The 15,043-nt window shown below is 43.1% G+C and overlaps 1 protein-coding gene across 3 annotated transcripts in view; it reads right to left on the bottom strand.

The window, feature by feature from the left end:
• Positions 1–899: 899 nt before the first annotated feature.
• The window catches only part of SRGAP1 (SLIT-ROBO Rho GTPase activating protein 1), a 279,336-nt gene continuing 265,192 nt past the window's right edge, over positions 900–15,043 (bottom strand). For all 3 annotated transcript variants that reach the window (XM_029954129.1, XM_029954128.1, XM_029954130.1), the window contains 4 exons: positions 12,114–12,294; positions 10,554–10,688; positions 10,078–10,417; positions 900–6,080 (listed from right to left, as the gene is read on the bottom strand). In XM_029954129.1, the coding sequence (XP_029809989.1) occupies positions 5,703–6,080; positions 10,078–10,417; positions 10,554–10,688; positions 12,114–12,294 (1,034 nt within the window). In that variant the 3' untranslated portion in view covers positions 900–5,702. The remainder of the gene's footprint in view (positions 6,081–10,077; positions 10,418–10,553; positions 10,689–12,113; positions 12,295–15,043) is intronic.

Raw genomic sequence — 15,043 nt, forward strand, 5'->3', positions numbered from 1 at the left:
AGTTTAATCAGGAAATATACAATAAATACCAAGCATATTCATACAATAGAATTCAATACACCAGTCAAAATAGAAGAAACTAGTTATATGTAACAGCATGGACAACTCTCACAAACATAAATTTCAATGGAAGGAGCCAGGCACAAAGTGTACATACTATGAGGTCACTTATAAAAAGTTAAAACTACAGGCCAAAGAAAACCAGGGTGTTAGGACCCTGGTGCGGCACAAGCTTGGCCACATCTCCTAGGTAGGTGGTGGATACAGGAGAGTGTTATTCTGTACAAACTCTTACACTAACAACTTGTGCATGTTTCTGTATTTTACACTCCAATAAAATGTTTTTCCCCCCTTATGTGCCATTAAAAAAATTCCCCATCTCTTATCAATATTCAACCCAGCACATTGCTGATGGTTTTACAAAGCTCTTTATTAAGTACTGATAGACCTCAAGGGTTAGTTTTTCTTTTTTTAAATGTTTGAAGGAAAATCCCAACACGTGGGGCACTCTACACAGTCTAGACCTAAGGACTGCATTTCAGGATATTCAAATGAAATTGAAGATCTCCTTGATAAGGTTTACTTTGCCAAAGAATGCTCTTTGGGAAAGGTTTCAGTGGGGCAAGTGTTTAGAAGGCTTGCCTGCCCTCCCCCCACCCCTTTTCCTTACTGCACAGGGGTCTCTGAAAAACTCCGGCTTCATGATCAAAGCCCTCTGCACAAAGTCTCATTTTTACGTTCACAAGTAAAAACGCAAGTGAGATAAAAACATTTTTTTAAAAAAAGGGATAGTTTCCAACCATCAGATACAACTCAGCTCTCCAGGGGGTTGACAGTGATTAGAAAAAGAAAGGAAAGGAATGAAGACATCATGGAGAATCACGGAGAAGACAAAGGCAGCCAGAACTATCTTATTTATTATAAAGATACACCGTAAAGAACAGACCTGACTGTATATTGAAGCCTGGAATGGTACATGCCAAAATGTACAGTACTATACATAAAAGTGCATTGTCACAACAGATTAACAAAACATTTCTTTTCTTCCAGAACTGTAAAAGCATCCCCCACAAACTTCCGCCTCAGAGCCGAGGGACTATAAAGAAGCCAGGACAGATCATAGGTGACATGTGGGTGGTGGCTGCTCCAGAGACAGAGGGAGGGAGGACGTGGGGACACTGCGGGCAGGAAAGGCACAGTCACGGCTACCAGCAAAAAACGAGACAATCTGATGACAGACAAAAGGCGAGACAGACGATACTGAGCACGGAGGCACAGGACAGGACCCAGAGAAGCAGGGAGGAAGCTTCCGCTCAAGTGGGCGGCAGGAATTGGGGCAGGGAGCAGGAATGGAGGGGGGCGGGGCGACGGTAAAGAGCAAGGCTAAAACTCCTCTAAAATAGAAAGGCACTTTCACATGTACATACTACAGATGTACATTGACACGATTAGGTAACAGTCACAAGCAGGAAGCTACCAGTACTGCAACTGATCAAACCGAGAGGAAAGGACAATACTGATTTAATTACGGGGGCAGGAGTTACCCTTCAGTCCGTAGGTAAAAGTTAGCAGTCTCTCCTGTTACACAGCCACTTACAATACTTTTATACATCTATAATAACCATCACACTACACACTGAACTTGGATGAATGCTCTAAAGGGGGCATTCGCGAATGCACGGTTTAATATTTTCTTTTACTAAACAGTTTCTAAGATAAGCATTATGGAACTCAGTACAATTATTTAAACATACAAAAGTCCCTATGTAATTTAAAGATACAGGTACCCATCTCGATTATACCACCTAGACTATTTTTTTTAAAGAAAGTATACTAGGGAAAGTGAAAGCTTGATTTCCAGTTTGTCTTACTGCTCTGAATAAAGGGGTGTCAAAGCCACCCCGCACCAAGCCTGCCACCCCAGCCCGGCTGGGGGCTTGGTTTTCAGCTCAGGGGACCGTCTGGAGTAGAGAGCTGTACTGTACACACGGTGGAGCCTTTGCCCCTAAGCTTCTCAGGGCTAGAGCCTCAGTGGGGGGCAACTCAGGTGCCCAAGTGCTTTTCCTTCACTTATGGTGTCTTACTACCGTGATCAGGAAGAGAACGAATGTGATCTCAAATCTGAAGTCTTCTAAATCCTCCACAGACCTATGGTCTCTATACATTTTTAAAGTTTTAATTTAAATTCCAGTTGGTTAACATACAGTATGGGCTCTTGAAATTTGAGAGGCTGTAATTGTCACATTAAAGTTTCTTCATCTTGTAGACCCCACATCATTCCCAAATGCTGAAGAGACCACGATCTTTCCCACTCTTATCTCTTCCTTAAATTATAAGCCCATTTTGGGAATGGCAAGAGTACAAAGAAAACTTGATTGATACAATGTGACCTGCTCTCTATCCGCTGAGAGCTGTTCAGGATTCCTGCAGTAGATTAAGTGGGAGCCTGCAGTAATTATTCTATGGATGGCTCAAGGGGCACCAGAGTCAGATTACGTTGTGTGAAAATGTGCAAAACTGTTGAACAATAGCGTTGACCCTGAACATGAATACAGAGCTCTGCAAAGGGCCCCTGGACTGGTTCAAATAATTTACAGAACATGCATCAGAAAATGTGTACCAAGTACCTTTCTCTCTCTACTAACAATCCTCTCCCAATATCCCTGACCCAAACCAAAAGGTCAACTTGTAAGCCTACTTAGTGGGTTGTGTGGATGGGACGTGAACAGTTACATCCGCTGTGAATACAGGTTGTGTGAGTGGAGTCCCGTCATCTTTGTAGAACCATCATCTGACCATCATCAAAATGACCCCCTGGCCAAACTGTGCATGAAGAATAATAGGATTCTTGACAGTGGGGCACAGCATCTCGAGGACTCCCTCTTTCCCCCCATCCCTTGCATGCTTCCTCCTTCCCACTAGACGTGTGGCTGCAGAGAAGGCCACGCACCAGGCGAGGCCCTGTGCAGAGGAGGCTTCTAGTGAGTTTCAGGGGTGTCATTTTGGATCCTTTGCCAAGTGGCCACCCTGCCTTCTCCCTGGAATCTTGAAGACTTTTGCTCAAAGTAAGAATAGGTGAGTCCTTACTCACTGTGAGGTCATGTCCTTCCTTGGGAATTGGAACAAATAAAAAAGAGAGGAAAAAAAAGAAAAAAGAAAGAAGGCCTCAAGGTGCCACAGGGGTACACAGAGAGATGGGTAAGGCAGTGCTGGGGGAGCACTAGATATTTCCCGTAGAAGGCACAGCCTCTGAGGGCCCAGCCACCGAAGGGAGCAGAATCCTAATGTGGTGGTTGGAAAGGCAACCCTCATTTCATCAGGGGAAGATGAAGAGGGGACACCTGGGAGGGGGCCAGGGAGAAATCCGGAGACATTAACTTGTAGGAGTAAGATCTAAGTTAAAACTTGTAGAAGACACCCCCTTCCCCAATTAATCCAACATGCCTCTGCCCATTTGATACCCTCTGTTTACATCTTACTCCTGCACCAGAGATGAAAAAAACAGTTTTTAACAATTCCTTTTATTTCGATTTCTAAACGGTTTAAAGTCTCTTCCTCTTCCATTACTTCTGTTCACTATTATTCTCAGCTTCTGTCTCCCCATCTAGCAACAGAGAATTAGAAACCCAAGTGGACCCTGGAAAGAACTGGGAGATTACTCAGCAAGGTTTCAATTTCCTAGGAACTTGGGAAGGTTGTTTAGAAGGGTCTGTGCTACTCGGAGCTCAGTCCTGGCTGAATCTGCATGGTGTCTAACGTTGATGAAGGACCACTAAAGCTCAAGGGAAATGGCAGGGGCTTGGACAAGGTGCTGAGCTGGGCATCATTTCCACAACGGGCAAAACAGATGCTTCAGAAACTTCACAAAGGTTTAAAAGCTTACCATACCTGGACACTTGGGGAAAAAAATTCTCTATTCAACCCATTTGTGAAATTTAGGCACTGGCTGGCAACGAGAAATATGAATTTGAAAGGTAACCCTATGTCATTACTTTATTCTCTGTCTGCATTACAATGATTAGACTGGCAAACTGAGGGAGAGAGCCCAGGACTGATGTGGATGCTTTTAGCACAGAGCCTCATGCTTTCCTGCATGAGGCCTTTACCAGTGGGCTAATGGATTCAAGTCCATACCATCCAACTCTTAGAAGGGCAGGCAGATGGCTGCCAGTTTGAAATTAAAGCTAGAAGGAAATCAATGGTGGTCAAGAGGGGTTAGTTCTGGGCCATCCATTTTTCTTAAAAAAAAAAAAAAAAAGTCTATCAGTAAGTTCAAGGTCAGAGCAGGTAACACGCTGTAGGTTTACAGATGATATAAGCTATTGCTGGCGGGAGTGGTGATGTGTACCTCAGTAAAAACAATGAATTCAAATCAACCTTTTTGAAACAGGGAAAAACAGGGAAAATGCTTTCTGTGCCAGGATGTCAGAGAAAGAGGGTACCTCACGGAGCTCACCTGACTATCTGGCTTATGTTGAAACCACCTGAAAAGAAGAGAAAAGAAGAGAAAAGGAAGAAAAAAAAAGAAAAGAAGAAAGTCATGATTTCAGGGTGCAAAACTGGAAGGAAACCCTGGAACCAGGTGCCCCTCTAGGCCAGCACGGCTCTTCCTCCAGGACCACAGCCAGGTCTCGGTTGGCTCAAAGAGGCAAATGGGAGAGGAGAGCTGGGGAGTCACCTTAGGATCATCCGGCCTCTGTATCGGGTTTAAAGGAACCGAGGTCATTTAGTCAGGAGAGAAGGCTGAGTGAACCAAGGACCTGTGTGCTACCCGCGTGCTCCATTTCCACAGGAGGACACAGGGGCTTATGGGCGCTAGAAGCATTTTCTAGACTGTTCATAACAGACCTCAGAAGGAATGTGTGGAGGAGTGTAAGCGGGAAGTGTTTACAACTAGACTGTTCTGGTCCTTTGTGAATGCAGGGGATGGACCTAGACGTCTTCGGGGCCTGACCAGGCTTGTGGAAGGAGTCACATCGACAGCTCTGGATGATCAGCTCTCTCCTTTTCTAGGTTCAGTTCAAGAAGTAACTGCAGAGGGTCTGACCCCTTCCTCTGAGCTTTTCAACGGGACCCAGGGAAACGACTCGTCCATAAGAGGCAAACACACAACTCATTCAGGCGGCGGGCCGGAGCCCCCCTGGGAAGGCCGCACCGGGACAACGCCGAGTCTTAGCACGAGCGGGGCCTCTTCCCACTGCATGGGAGCAGAGGTGCTCGCCATCAGCCACCCAGCAGCGCTGTCACTTTTCCGCCGTCCCCCCAGGCGCCACAGACCGACACTAGCTGTACTCCATGGCCCGGGACTCAGATTCTCGTGTCTTCTGATCCAGACACTTCTGACTCACCCAGGCTGCACTAAACCTGAAGTGCCGAGTGACACGGAGAGCAGAGAAGTGTGACCTTCGTGACAAATGGTGCAGCATTGGATTTTCAAGTAAATCTAAGTGTTTCTGTTGTCTTTAAAATGACATAAGAGATGTCCAGTTACTAAGAAAAAAGGAAAAAAATTACAAAATACAAATGCCCGTGTTAATTTAGCTAGTCTCCGACATTACATTCAAGAACATAGAAAAGCCAAAGATCTCCAGTTATAAGCACAAAACTAAGGAAAGTTATGGATCACTGACTTTTGTCACTGACCCATTTTTTTTTTTTTTCTTTTTTCCATCACCGCCGGCACGACCTTGCTCATTTGGAGTTTACATTGTGCAAGACTTGTCTGCCGGACCTTGGGAAGGTGGGGCCGGACCCACGGTAGGGTTTGTTTTTGGAAGAACCGCCGGCTTTGGCCGCAGGGCTGGGGGCTTCAGCTGCACGCCCATCCTGGGCGCCACCGTAGGCTTGAAAGTACTCATTGTGTCGCTGGAGGAGCTCGTGCTCCGTCGAATCTGGGGCTCCGAGCTCCTGAAGGCAACGCTGTGCAAAGGGCTGAGAGATTCTGTGGAGGAGGCAGGGGTGGGCGCGTTCTTGACTTGTTCCAGGGTATCCAGCACCACGTCGGGGGCGTGCTTCGCTGTGCTCTGCCTCTCCAGTTCTCGGAGTTCGTTCAACGCCGTGTTCATCGTCTCTTCGATGTCCTGTTGACAAATCGCCAGAAAGGCAGAACAGACCGATAAGTGCGTACTCATGTACAGAGGCCCGTACGCGTCATCTCGAAGCCGACAGGCCAGCAGAAGCAACAGCATTTTAACTTCACAGTCTGAAGAATGTGTGTGCCTGCTGCTGGCCTCTCACATGCTGGGTCAGACTCTGCGCATTCAGGAGACCAAGGCGCAGCGGTGCCTCCAGCCGTCTCTCAGCCACCTGCCACTCTAAGGTGCGAGGTAGCCTTCGGGGATGTCCACCTTACATGCTGACTTATGATACAGAATCCTAGTCCAGCTAAAAGACAGCTTCAATTTAGATACTGCTACGGTTTCTCAAGAACGAAATGGGAGTAAGACTGAAAAGCGGGCTTCTTTCATTTATTTAACAAATAATTTTGGGCACTTACTATGTACTTGGCTAACTCTTAGCAGTTCTTCAAAATTTAGCTGAAGTCTTCCCCTGATGCTCCTGTCCAGTGGTCTCACTGGAAGAGGTCTTGCCCTGCAGCAGGCATTTTTGTGATGTGGTGTGTGTTTAAATGTCACAATAATGGGCTGGCATTACTGGCATTTGGTGGGCAGGGGTCATTCATACTAGATATCTTGCAGTGTCCCGGATAGTTTCTATGCAATGAATTGTCCTGCATCTTGTTTGCCCTTTTTTTTTTTTTTTTTTTTGAGAGAGAGAGAGAGACCATGAGCAGGGGACAGGGGCAGAGGAAGAGAGAATCTTAAGCAGGCTCCATACTCAGTGTGGCGCCCATTGTGGGGCTCAATCCCACAACCCTGGGATCCTGACCTGAGCTGAAATCAAGAGTAGGACGCTCAACCAACTGAGCCACCCAGGCATCCCTTGTTCAACTTCTGAATGTCTAGACATTTATGTAGGTGAAAATCCCGTTTATGATAATCTGAGCATAGGCCCTGTGTCTTATATCAATATGCATTTTTAAAAATGTTTATTTATTTATTTTGAGAAAGAAAGAAAGAGAGTACAAGCTAGGGACAAAGAGAATCCCAAGAGGCTCCACATTGTCAGCACAGAGGCTCGATTCCATGAACTGTGAGATCATGATCTGAGCCAAAATCAAGAGTCAGATGCTAACCCATTAAAATGCATTTTTAATTGTATTTATGGTGATTATATATGTAGATGAAAGCATTTTACTACATTGTCTTGTAGTGTAGTCAAGCATGAACTGAAAAACACTTTATTGTTTTAATATTTATTTCCTTGTATTTTTTCTTTATCTTATATTCAGTGTCGTAGGTTTTTTCAAATTAGGTATACCATTATCAATTTATTTCAGATGATAAAGGAGGAATTATAAAATATATGTTTCAGAAAAGTAGAGAGTGTTCCATGGATGGATGAATACATAAGCAAAACATGGTATATACATCAAGGGAATATTATTCAGCCTTAAAGAGGAAGGAAATCTTGCCACATGCTACAATATGGATAAACCTTGAGGACATTATGTTAATGAAATAAGAGGCCAGTCACAACTGGACAGATGAGGTACGATTCGTTTATATGAGGTGGTCCCACACTCATAGCAGCAGGAAGTAGAACAGTGGTGGGCAGGGGCTGAGTGGAGGGGGAGGGAAATCTGTTCCTCAGTGGGTATAGGTTTCTAGTTTTCCAAGAAAAAAAGTTCTGGAGATCTATTTCATAAAATGTGAATATAGTTTACTGTACTCTACAGTTAAAAATGGACAATTTCGCATTATGTGTTTTTTCATACAGTGCTGTGTGAGCCAGATGGTGGGGTGAAGAACCACCACCCTGGTCTGACATGTCTCTCTCTTCTCCCAGGGCTCCTTTAGAACGCACACGTGAAGCGATTGGGGGAGGGGCAGAGAGGGAGACACAGAATCTGAAGCAAACTCCAGGCTCTGAGCTGTCAGCACAAAGCCTGAAGCAAGGCTCGAACTCACAAACTGAGAGATCATGACCTCCTGATCTGAAGTTGGAAGCTCAACTGACTGAGCCACCAAGCTGCCCCTCCCAAGGCTTCTTTCTCTCACTTGGAGCCTAACACTTTCGGTGATGCATAATGGTAATTGATTTCCACACCCATCTCCCTCTCAGGCTTTTTAGCACCTTCAGAAAGCAGCTGGCTATCGATTTAACATTGCTTCTGTAAAGCCTAGGATAGGACCTGGCACACAGTAAGTGCTCAATAAAGGTTTGCTACATGAATAAACCAAGATACGGTGACCACATATGGATATTGTTGTTTTTATCTTCTTTTCTTTTCTTTTATAGTTTATTGTCAAGTCGGTTTCTAGATAACACCCAGTGCTCATCCCAGCCAGTGCCCTCCTCCATGCCCATAACCCATTTCCCCCTCTCCCCCACCCCCATCAATCCTCAGTCTGATCTCGGTATTTAAGAGTCTCTTATGGTTTGCCTCCCTCCCTTTCCTTAACTATTTTTTTCCGCTTCCCCAGATATTGTTGTTTTTAAATAAGCCCCACCAGGGACTCCACCAATTTGTCTAATAAGAGAATCTGCATGTTTTCGGTATGAACACCATGATGGCGGGCTTACTTGTCCTCATGGGAAAATCTGAAGATGAGATGGAAAGAGAAATAAAGGACACAGCTGGAGACCATTTTGTGAGGATGACATCACCTTCCAAGTGATTAGTTTCATATGTGATTTCTATTTGAGGCTAAACATATGGATTTTTTTTTTTTTTTTTACACAACTATGTGCCCCAGAGAGATTGTGCAGAGCCTGGTCTATCTGTTTTGTTTCGATGATTTACAATGAAAGGGTTTCCTGGTTCTAGAAGCAAAAGAGTTAAACAGACCTTGTTATGCCTTCCCATCCCCAAGCATCTAACTCCCTGTCTCTCTAACCTACATCCTGTCTCACCTGCTTATTATAAGCAGTGATGTTATGGATTTCTCAAATCGTTAAGTTCAGCTGTAATCACATATCACTGGTTCTGTACAGGTCTCAAAGGGCCCTGTATAGTACTTCAAACAGAGAAAAACCAAAAGGTCAAGTCTTTTTGATTTTTACTGAGAAACAGTTGTACATTTAAAATTGGTTTAATTTTAAAACAACACATTGAACCCCTCACAATCTAATTACATCCAAAATTTTCTTTAGTTAGGAAAGTGAAAATAGCTTGGGGAGAGTCACAGCAGTGTATGTCTCCATGGGTACTCTTTATTAAAAATAATCCTTTTTTAATACTTCCCCATGTTTCTTTCACGTTTTTTCTCATTCACTTTTTGATTAATTTAGTTCATCTTTAAGCTTCAGATAGCTGGAAGATGCTTTAGATTCAAATGGCAAGCCCTGAATCTATTCACCTCTTTTGTCATTAGTTATAACCATATTTTCTGATGGCCTGTGCTTGGTCAAAAAACACTAGAGGAAAAATGGCAGAATGATGGAAAATCCATTAATTTTGTTTTACCCTCACTTTGTCATTTCTAATCATTAGGAAAAACCCTACAAAGTTCTCGGTACTAACTGTTGAGAAGTAAAGAATGATATAGGATTCAAACTTGCTGCTCTTCAAACAGCTAACCATTATTTCTCCCATAAGTTGGAAGGGTCATGTTTATCATACACTACATTTATCTGTTTCTGGGCTCTCCTTTCTATTGATTTGTCTATTTTATGATCTTTGGCATACATTCAGGATCTGGTAGGGTTGGCCTTCTTCAGTTTTATTCTTTTTCAGACTTTTCTGAGTACTTGACAATGATGTGTTTAAATGCGCTGGGTCCTACATTTCTGCCATGTTTCTCTTTAAATCAGTATGAACCTGATCACTTGGGTCTTTCCAGTAACAAATGGTTCTTCTACAGAGACCCTTAGTCAGGCTTTAAAGAAAGAGTTCACTTCTTTTGTTTTCTTTAGTTGCTTCTGTACAACAGGGCTACAAAAAGTACATCCTGCATACCTCCTCCATCACATCCCGGGTACACAGCATGCACCACTCCATTAAATGCACCCTACCTGAGCGATGGTCTCTGGGTCCAATGGCTTATGGTCATTGAAGCCTGTGTATTGCCCTGATGACGTGGACCTTCTAATAGGAGGACTGTCGATCTTCTTGAGGGAGTCGTGTCGGCTGATATTGGTCAGGCTCCCATGGCCTGGCCGGCGCCTCCTCTCGGGACTGTCATTGTTGAGGCCACGGTTCTGCAGCAGGCCCCGGGGGTGACCGCCCAAGTTTGGGGACCCCAGGTCAATGGAGGAGTTGGAAAGAGCATGTGGGGCGTGGAGGGGACAATGGCCATCACTGGTCCTGCCAGGACGTCTTACTGGAGGGGGTGGCTCTCCTCTTTTTCTTTGTCTAGACATACACAAAGAGAGAGAGAAAATGGGAGAGCTTATCACACTGGGTAATACAGTGAAGCCGCCGGGTCTGTGGTCCTCAAAGCCCTTGGGAAAGCTGAGGTTCAGCAGCTTGATTGTCAGATTCCACCTACCTGGCTAAATAGCCATCAGAGTGACGGTCTGTTGGGGAGCTCATGTCCTTGGATGAAGACTTGTCCTCAGTGACTGGCCCACTGCTGGCCTCGCTGTCAGCTTTTTGGCTCAGAGTGTCTGAAAACGTATCATCCCTGAAACCATGAGAATTGAGGATGAGGGTCTTTGGGTAGATGAATGGGAACAAAAACATAAGTGATGGCATTTACATATTATAAGTCTTTCTTACCAGCAGGACTTTTTCATCATAAAAATAATACAATTTCATTGGAAACGGGAAGATTCAGATATACAAAAATGAGCAGTATCACAATCACCCATAATAGGACCTAATGACCAGACACAACTACTGCTAGAATTTTAGAAAATATCCTTCTGTACTTTTTATCTATGCCAGGGTACACATCTATCATGGCTGCATATATATGTGTGGCATTTATACTATAGTTATTTATGTATTTCTGTGACTTAGATATATGTCACTGCATGTCTGTACAGAGTTCACTTAATATTTCTTGGATTCTGAGATACACATTTTAACATTTCTAAAATTAGGCTGAATGATTTAATCACAATATGTGTTACATGTGGTACATTTCTCTTTCCCTTGAAAAACTTTTCTTCAATTGCTGCACTGGAAAACATATTCACAAAACAGGGATTATACTGTACGTATAATTTTGCAACCTGTTTCTTTCACTTAATAGGTCAGCAGCATCTTCTCATCTCTAAATATTTTTAAATTATAGCAATATTAAGGGGCACCTGGGTGGCTCAGTCGGTTTAGCATCTGACTCTTGATTTTGGCTCAGGTCATATCTCATGGTTTGTGAGTTCAAGTCTTGCATGGGGCTCTGTGCAGAGCCTGCTTGGGATTCTCTCTCTCCCACTCTTTTTGCCCCTGCCCAAATAAATGAATGCACTTAAAAAAATTATAGTGGGCTGCCAAGGTGGCTCAGTTGGTCAGCTCAGGTCATGATCTTATGGTTCCCAAAACTGAGCCTCATGTCAGGCTCTGTGCTTACAGCCTGAAGCCTGCTTGGGGTTCTCCCTGGCCCCCCCCTTCTCTGCCTGCACTCTTTCTCTTTCAAAATAAATAAATGTTAAAAAAATATAGCAATAATAATCATAATAACAACAATAATGCTGGAGATAATCCTCTTTAGACTTTAGGTCAGTATCTTCCCTCTGGGGAGTCTGAATTGAGACAGTGGTCAGACAGCAAGAGGCAAGTACCTTTGGTTTTAGAACCAGCACTGTTACTACAGCTCTTAGAGCTATTCTCTGCAAGGATTATCCTTCTAAGAGCCTGAAAGCTTCCAAATGCATCTCTCCCTAGCCCTTGCTCCAAATCTCCTGGTGGCGTTTGCAAAATGAAAGCCTGCTGGCCCCGAAGTACCGTTAGTAAAGACCCAATAGCAAGGCGAAGAACTGCCTGGCTCAGAGGTCTGGGCTCTGTGATCCCTTCTGCTCTGTTCCCGAGAGACCAAGGTCAGTTTAAGGACAGTGGCTGGAGTGTTCTGATGGGAGCGCCTGGCGGCGGAGCTGGCACTACTCACATATCCTGCACCACGATGTACTGATGAGGCACGAGCCCATCAATGCCGTTGTGCCTTCCTTCCCACCAGTCCTCCGACGCGCGGTGATACAGCAGCAGGGAGGCACCCTTCTTGAAGGACAGTTCTCTGGCAGATCGCCCAACGTAGTCGAACTTGGCTATCGCTTCTATTGGCTCACACTCTACAAAGAACACACCAGAAAACGATGAGGGACCAGAGCTGTTAGAAAAGCGTGAAACACGATATCAAAGTTCCATATGAGGCCTTGGCAACAAACAGGGCCATTTCACTACCCAGACTGAACACAGTAATGAGCAAATCGTCAGTGCAGGACAAAATAAGGCTGTTAAAAGAGATACAAAAAAACATTCTCTTGCTGTTGTCAGTTTTTAAGGCAAAGAAAAACTGAACATTGGATCTTAATTTCCACAGCCTCTTACCAGAGATATAATGACAGTCTAATAAAAATGAATTTAAACTTTGCAACATGATATACGAGATCTCTTCTTGGGCTGTGATATCCTCCACAATAGTATTTTGACAATGATAGAGTTCCCCTGTAACACGTTAATAACCATGGATAACATGGAAAACTCAGTATATCCCAGAACACGAGGGAGTTTATGCTTTATTTGCTTATTCAAAGAAAAAGGAAATTTATAAAAATCAGCACATTAACTGTCATCTGAGTACATTTAACTTCTTCCTGTACTTTTCTGGCATTATCAAAACTTCCAAACTACCACCAATAGTAAAATAACTTTGTTTTCTCTAGTATCAGTAACAAATTCTAGTTACTAATGAAACAAGTATAACTTAAGACTGTCCTGCACCCAAATTAGGAGACCAGACTCAAAAATTATATTATCCAGAGATCAAAAAAATTTTTTTAAGTTAATTTATTTTGAGAGAAACAGAGACAACACAAGTAGGAGAGGGACAGAGAGAGAGGAGACAGAGAATTCCAAACAGGCTCCACACTATCAGCATAGAGCCTGACATGGGGCTTGAACTCAAGAAAACTGTGAGATCATGACCTGAGCTGAAACCAAGAGTCACTTAACTGACTGAGCCACCCAGGTGCCCCAATTATCCAGAGATCAAAAGATATTCAAGGGGATTATGGTGAGTGGAAAAAAAAGCAATCTCAAAAGGTCATATACTGTATGATGCCATTCATACAGCATGTTTGAAATGACATAATAATCAAGATGCAGATTAGTAGTTGCTGGAGGCTGGGAAGGAATGACCATGGCTATAAAAGGGGAGCACATAGGCGAGTGCACGAAAAACTGGGGCAACGTAACTACGGCAGACAGCCTGTGTCAATGTCAACTTCCTGGCTGCGGTATTACGCTACAGTTACGTAAGATCTTGCCATGGAGGGAAGCTGGGAAGAGGGTACCTGGGACTACTCTGTAATATCTCTCATAACTAGATGTGAACCCATAGTGATCTCAAAATAAAAAGTTTTTTAAAAAGTTATTGAACTCTGGGCCGAGAATTGGAATTTCCGCCCTGATCTAATTCTTTCACAAAAGTTGAAGGCAATTAAGTGGACAAACTAGACAAAACAACTACAAGAGATGCTTTCTGTCGTTCAGCTTTTGCAAAAAGCCCTTCCGTTCTGTGCTTTCTTCCCGTCCTCCACCATTCCCTTCTTTCTTCATTCCTGCTATCAACAAACTAGTAAACTTCTAATCAATAATACAGAAAAAGGGCCAATACAAGTGCTAAATATTTAGAGAAATGTATAAGCAATGAGCAATACCTCACTTACTATAAACTGAGCATGTATTACTTTTTAAATACTCTAGAATATATGCACACATAATAGATTAAAACCTGTCGGTCTGTCAAATATTTTCTCAGAAAACTGTCTTCTATTTTGCTTGGTAATGAACCTTCCCACTTAAAACAGTTAATTTTTCCCCAAAGATTCCTAAAATATCTTTACATATCTTGTATGGAATAACTGTGTATCCTTGGATAGCCAAATAAGCTTCTTCTCACTTAATAAAATTCAAACATTCTCTGGGCCACATAAGGCACAAACATAAAAATAAAAAAACACGTTGAAAAAGCTTAGGGTTTACCTCCCATGAAACAGCTTAGATGAAGTTCAACTATGCATTTAAAATAAAGACAAAAAACGGCCCCATCTTTTGCAGTGGTTAATGTTTAGGAGGGATAATATTTCATATGGCAGAATCACAATGCTATGATTTATATGTAGTATACTGCTCAGCAAAGGAGGTGTAAAAATAACTTTAAAATAGTTTAAGTCCTTTAACAACTGACTACAGTTTTTCGGTCTTATGTTATCATGCTAGCATTCCCTCCTAAAATTCTATTACATTATTTAAAAATTAAAAAAAAATGTTTATTTATTTTGGACAGACAGAGAGAGACAGAGTACAAGCAGGGGAGGGGCAGAGAGAGAGGGAGACACAGAATCTGAAGCAGACTCTAGGCTCCAAGCTGTCAGCACAGAGGCCGAAGCAAGGCTCGAACCCACGCCCTATGAGATGGTGACCTGAGCCGAAGTTGGTGCTCAACCGACAGAGTCACCCAGGCATGTTAATTTAATATAAGGTCATTAAAACAATATGAATAGCAGCTTTATTAAATATCTACAAACCTGCTTCCTAGAGGAGGGACTATATAGTCAAAGAGACTGACTCTACAGTTTGATCTAAAACTGCAGATAAAGAGTAAGTCAGAGATGACAGAAGCCAATTTGTTAAACCCAGTTCTCCTTTAGGAACAGAAAAAAACACGTCCATGGTACAGGGGACACGAATAAACATATCCATGGAGGAAAGAAGACATACCCACTTGTTAAAAAGAACTTTATGACATGTAGTTCTCAAATTCCTATGTGAACATGCCCATGTAAAGTTGAATTTCATTTTACTGAAAAACAACAC

This window comes from Suricata suricatta, chromosome 10 (assembly GCF_006229205.1).
Source record: "Suricata suricatta isolate VVHF042 chromosome 10, meerkat_22Aug2017_6uvM2_HiC, whole genome shotgun sequence".
Classification (NCBI taxonomy): Eukaryota; Metazoa; Chordata; class Mammalia; order Carnivora; family Herpestidae; genus Suricata; species Suricata suricatta.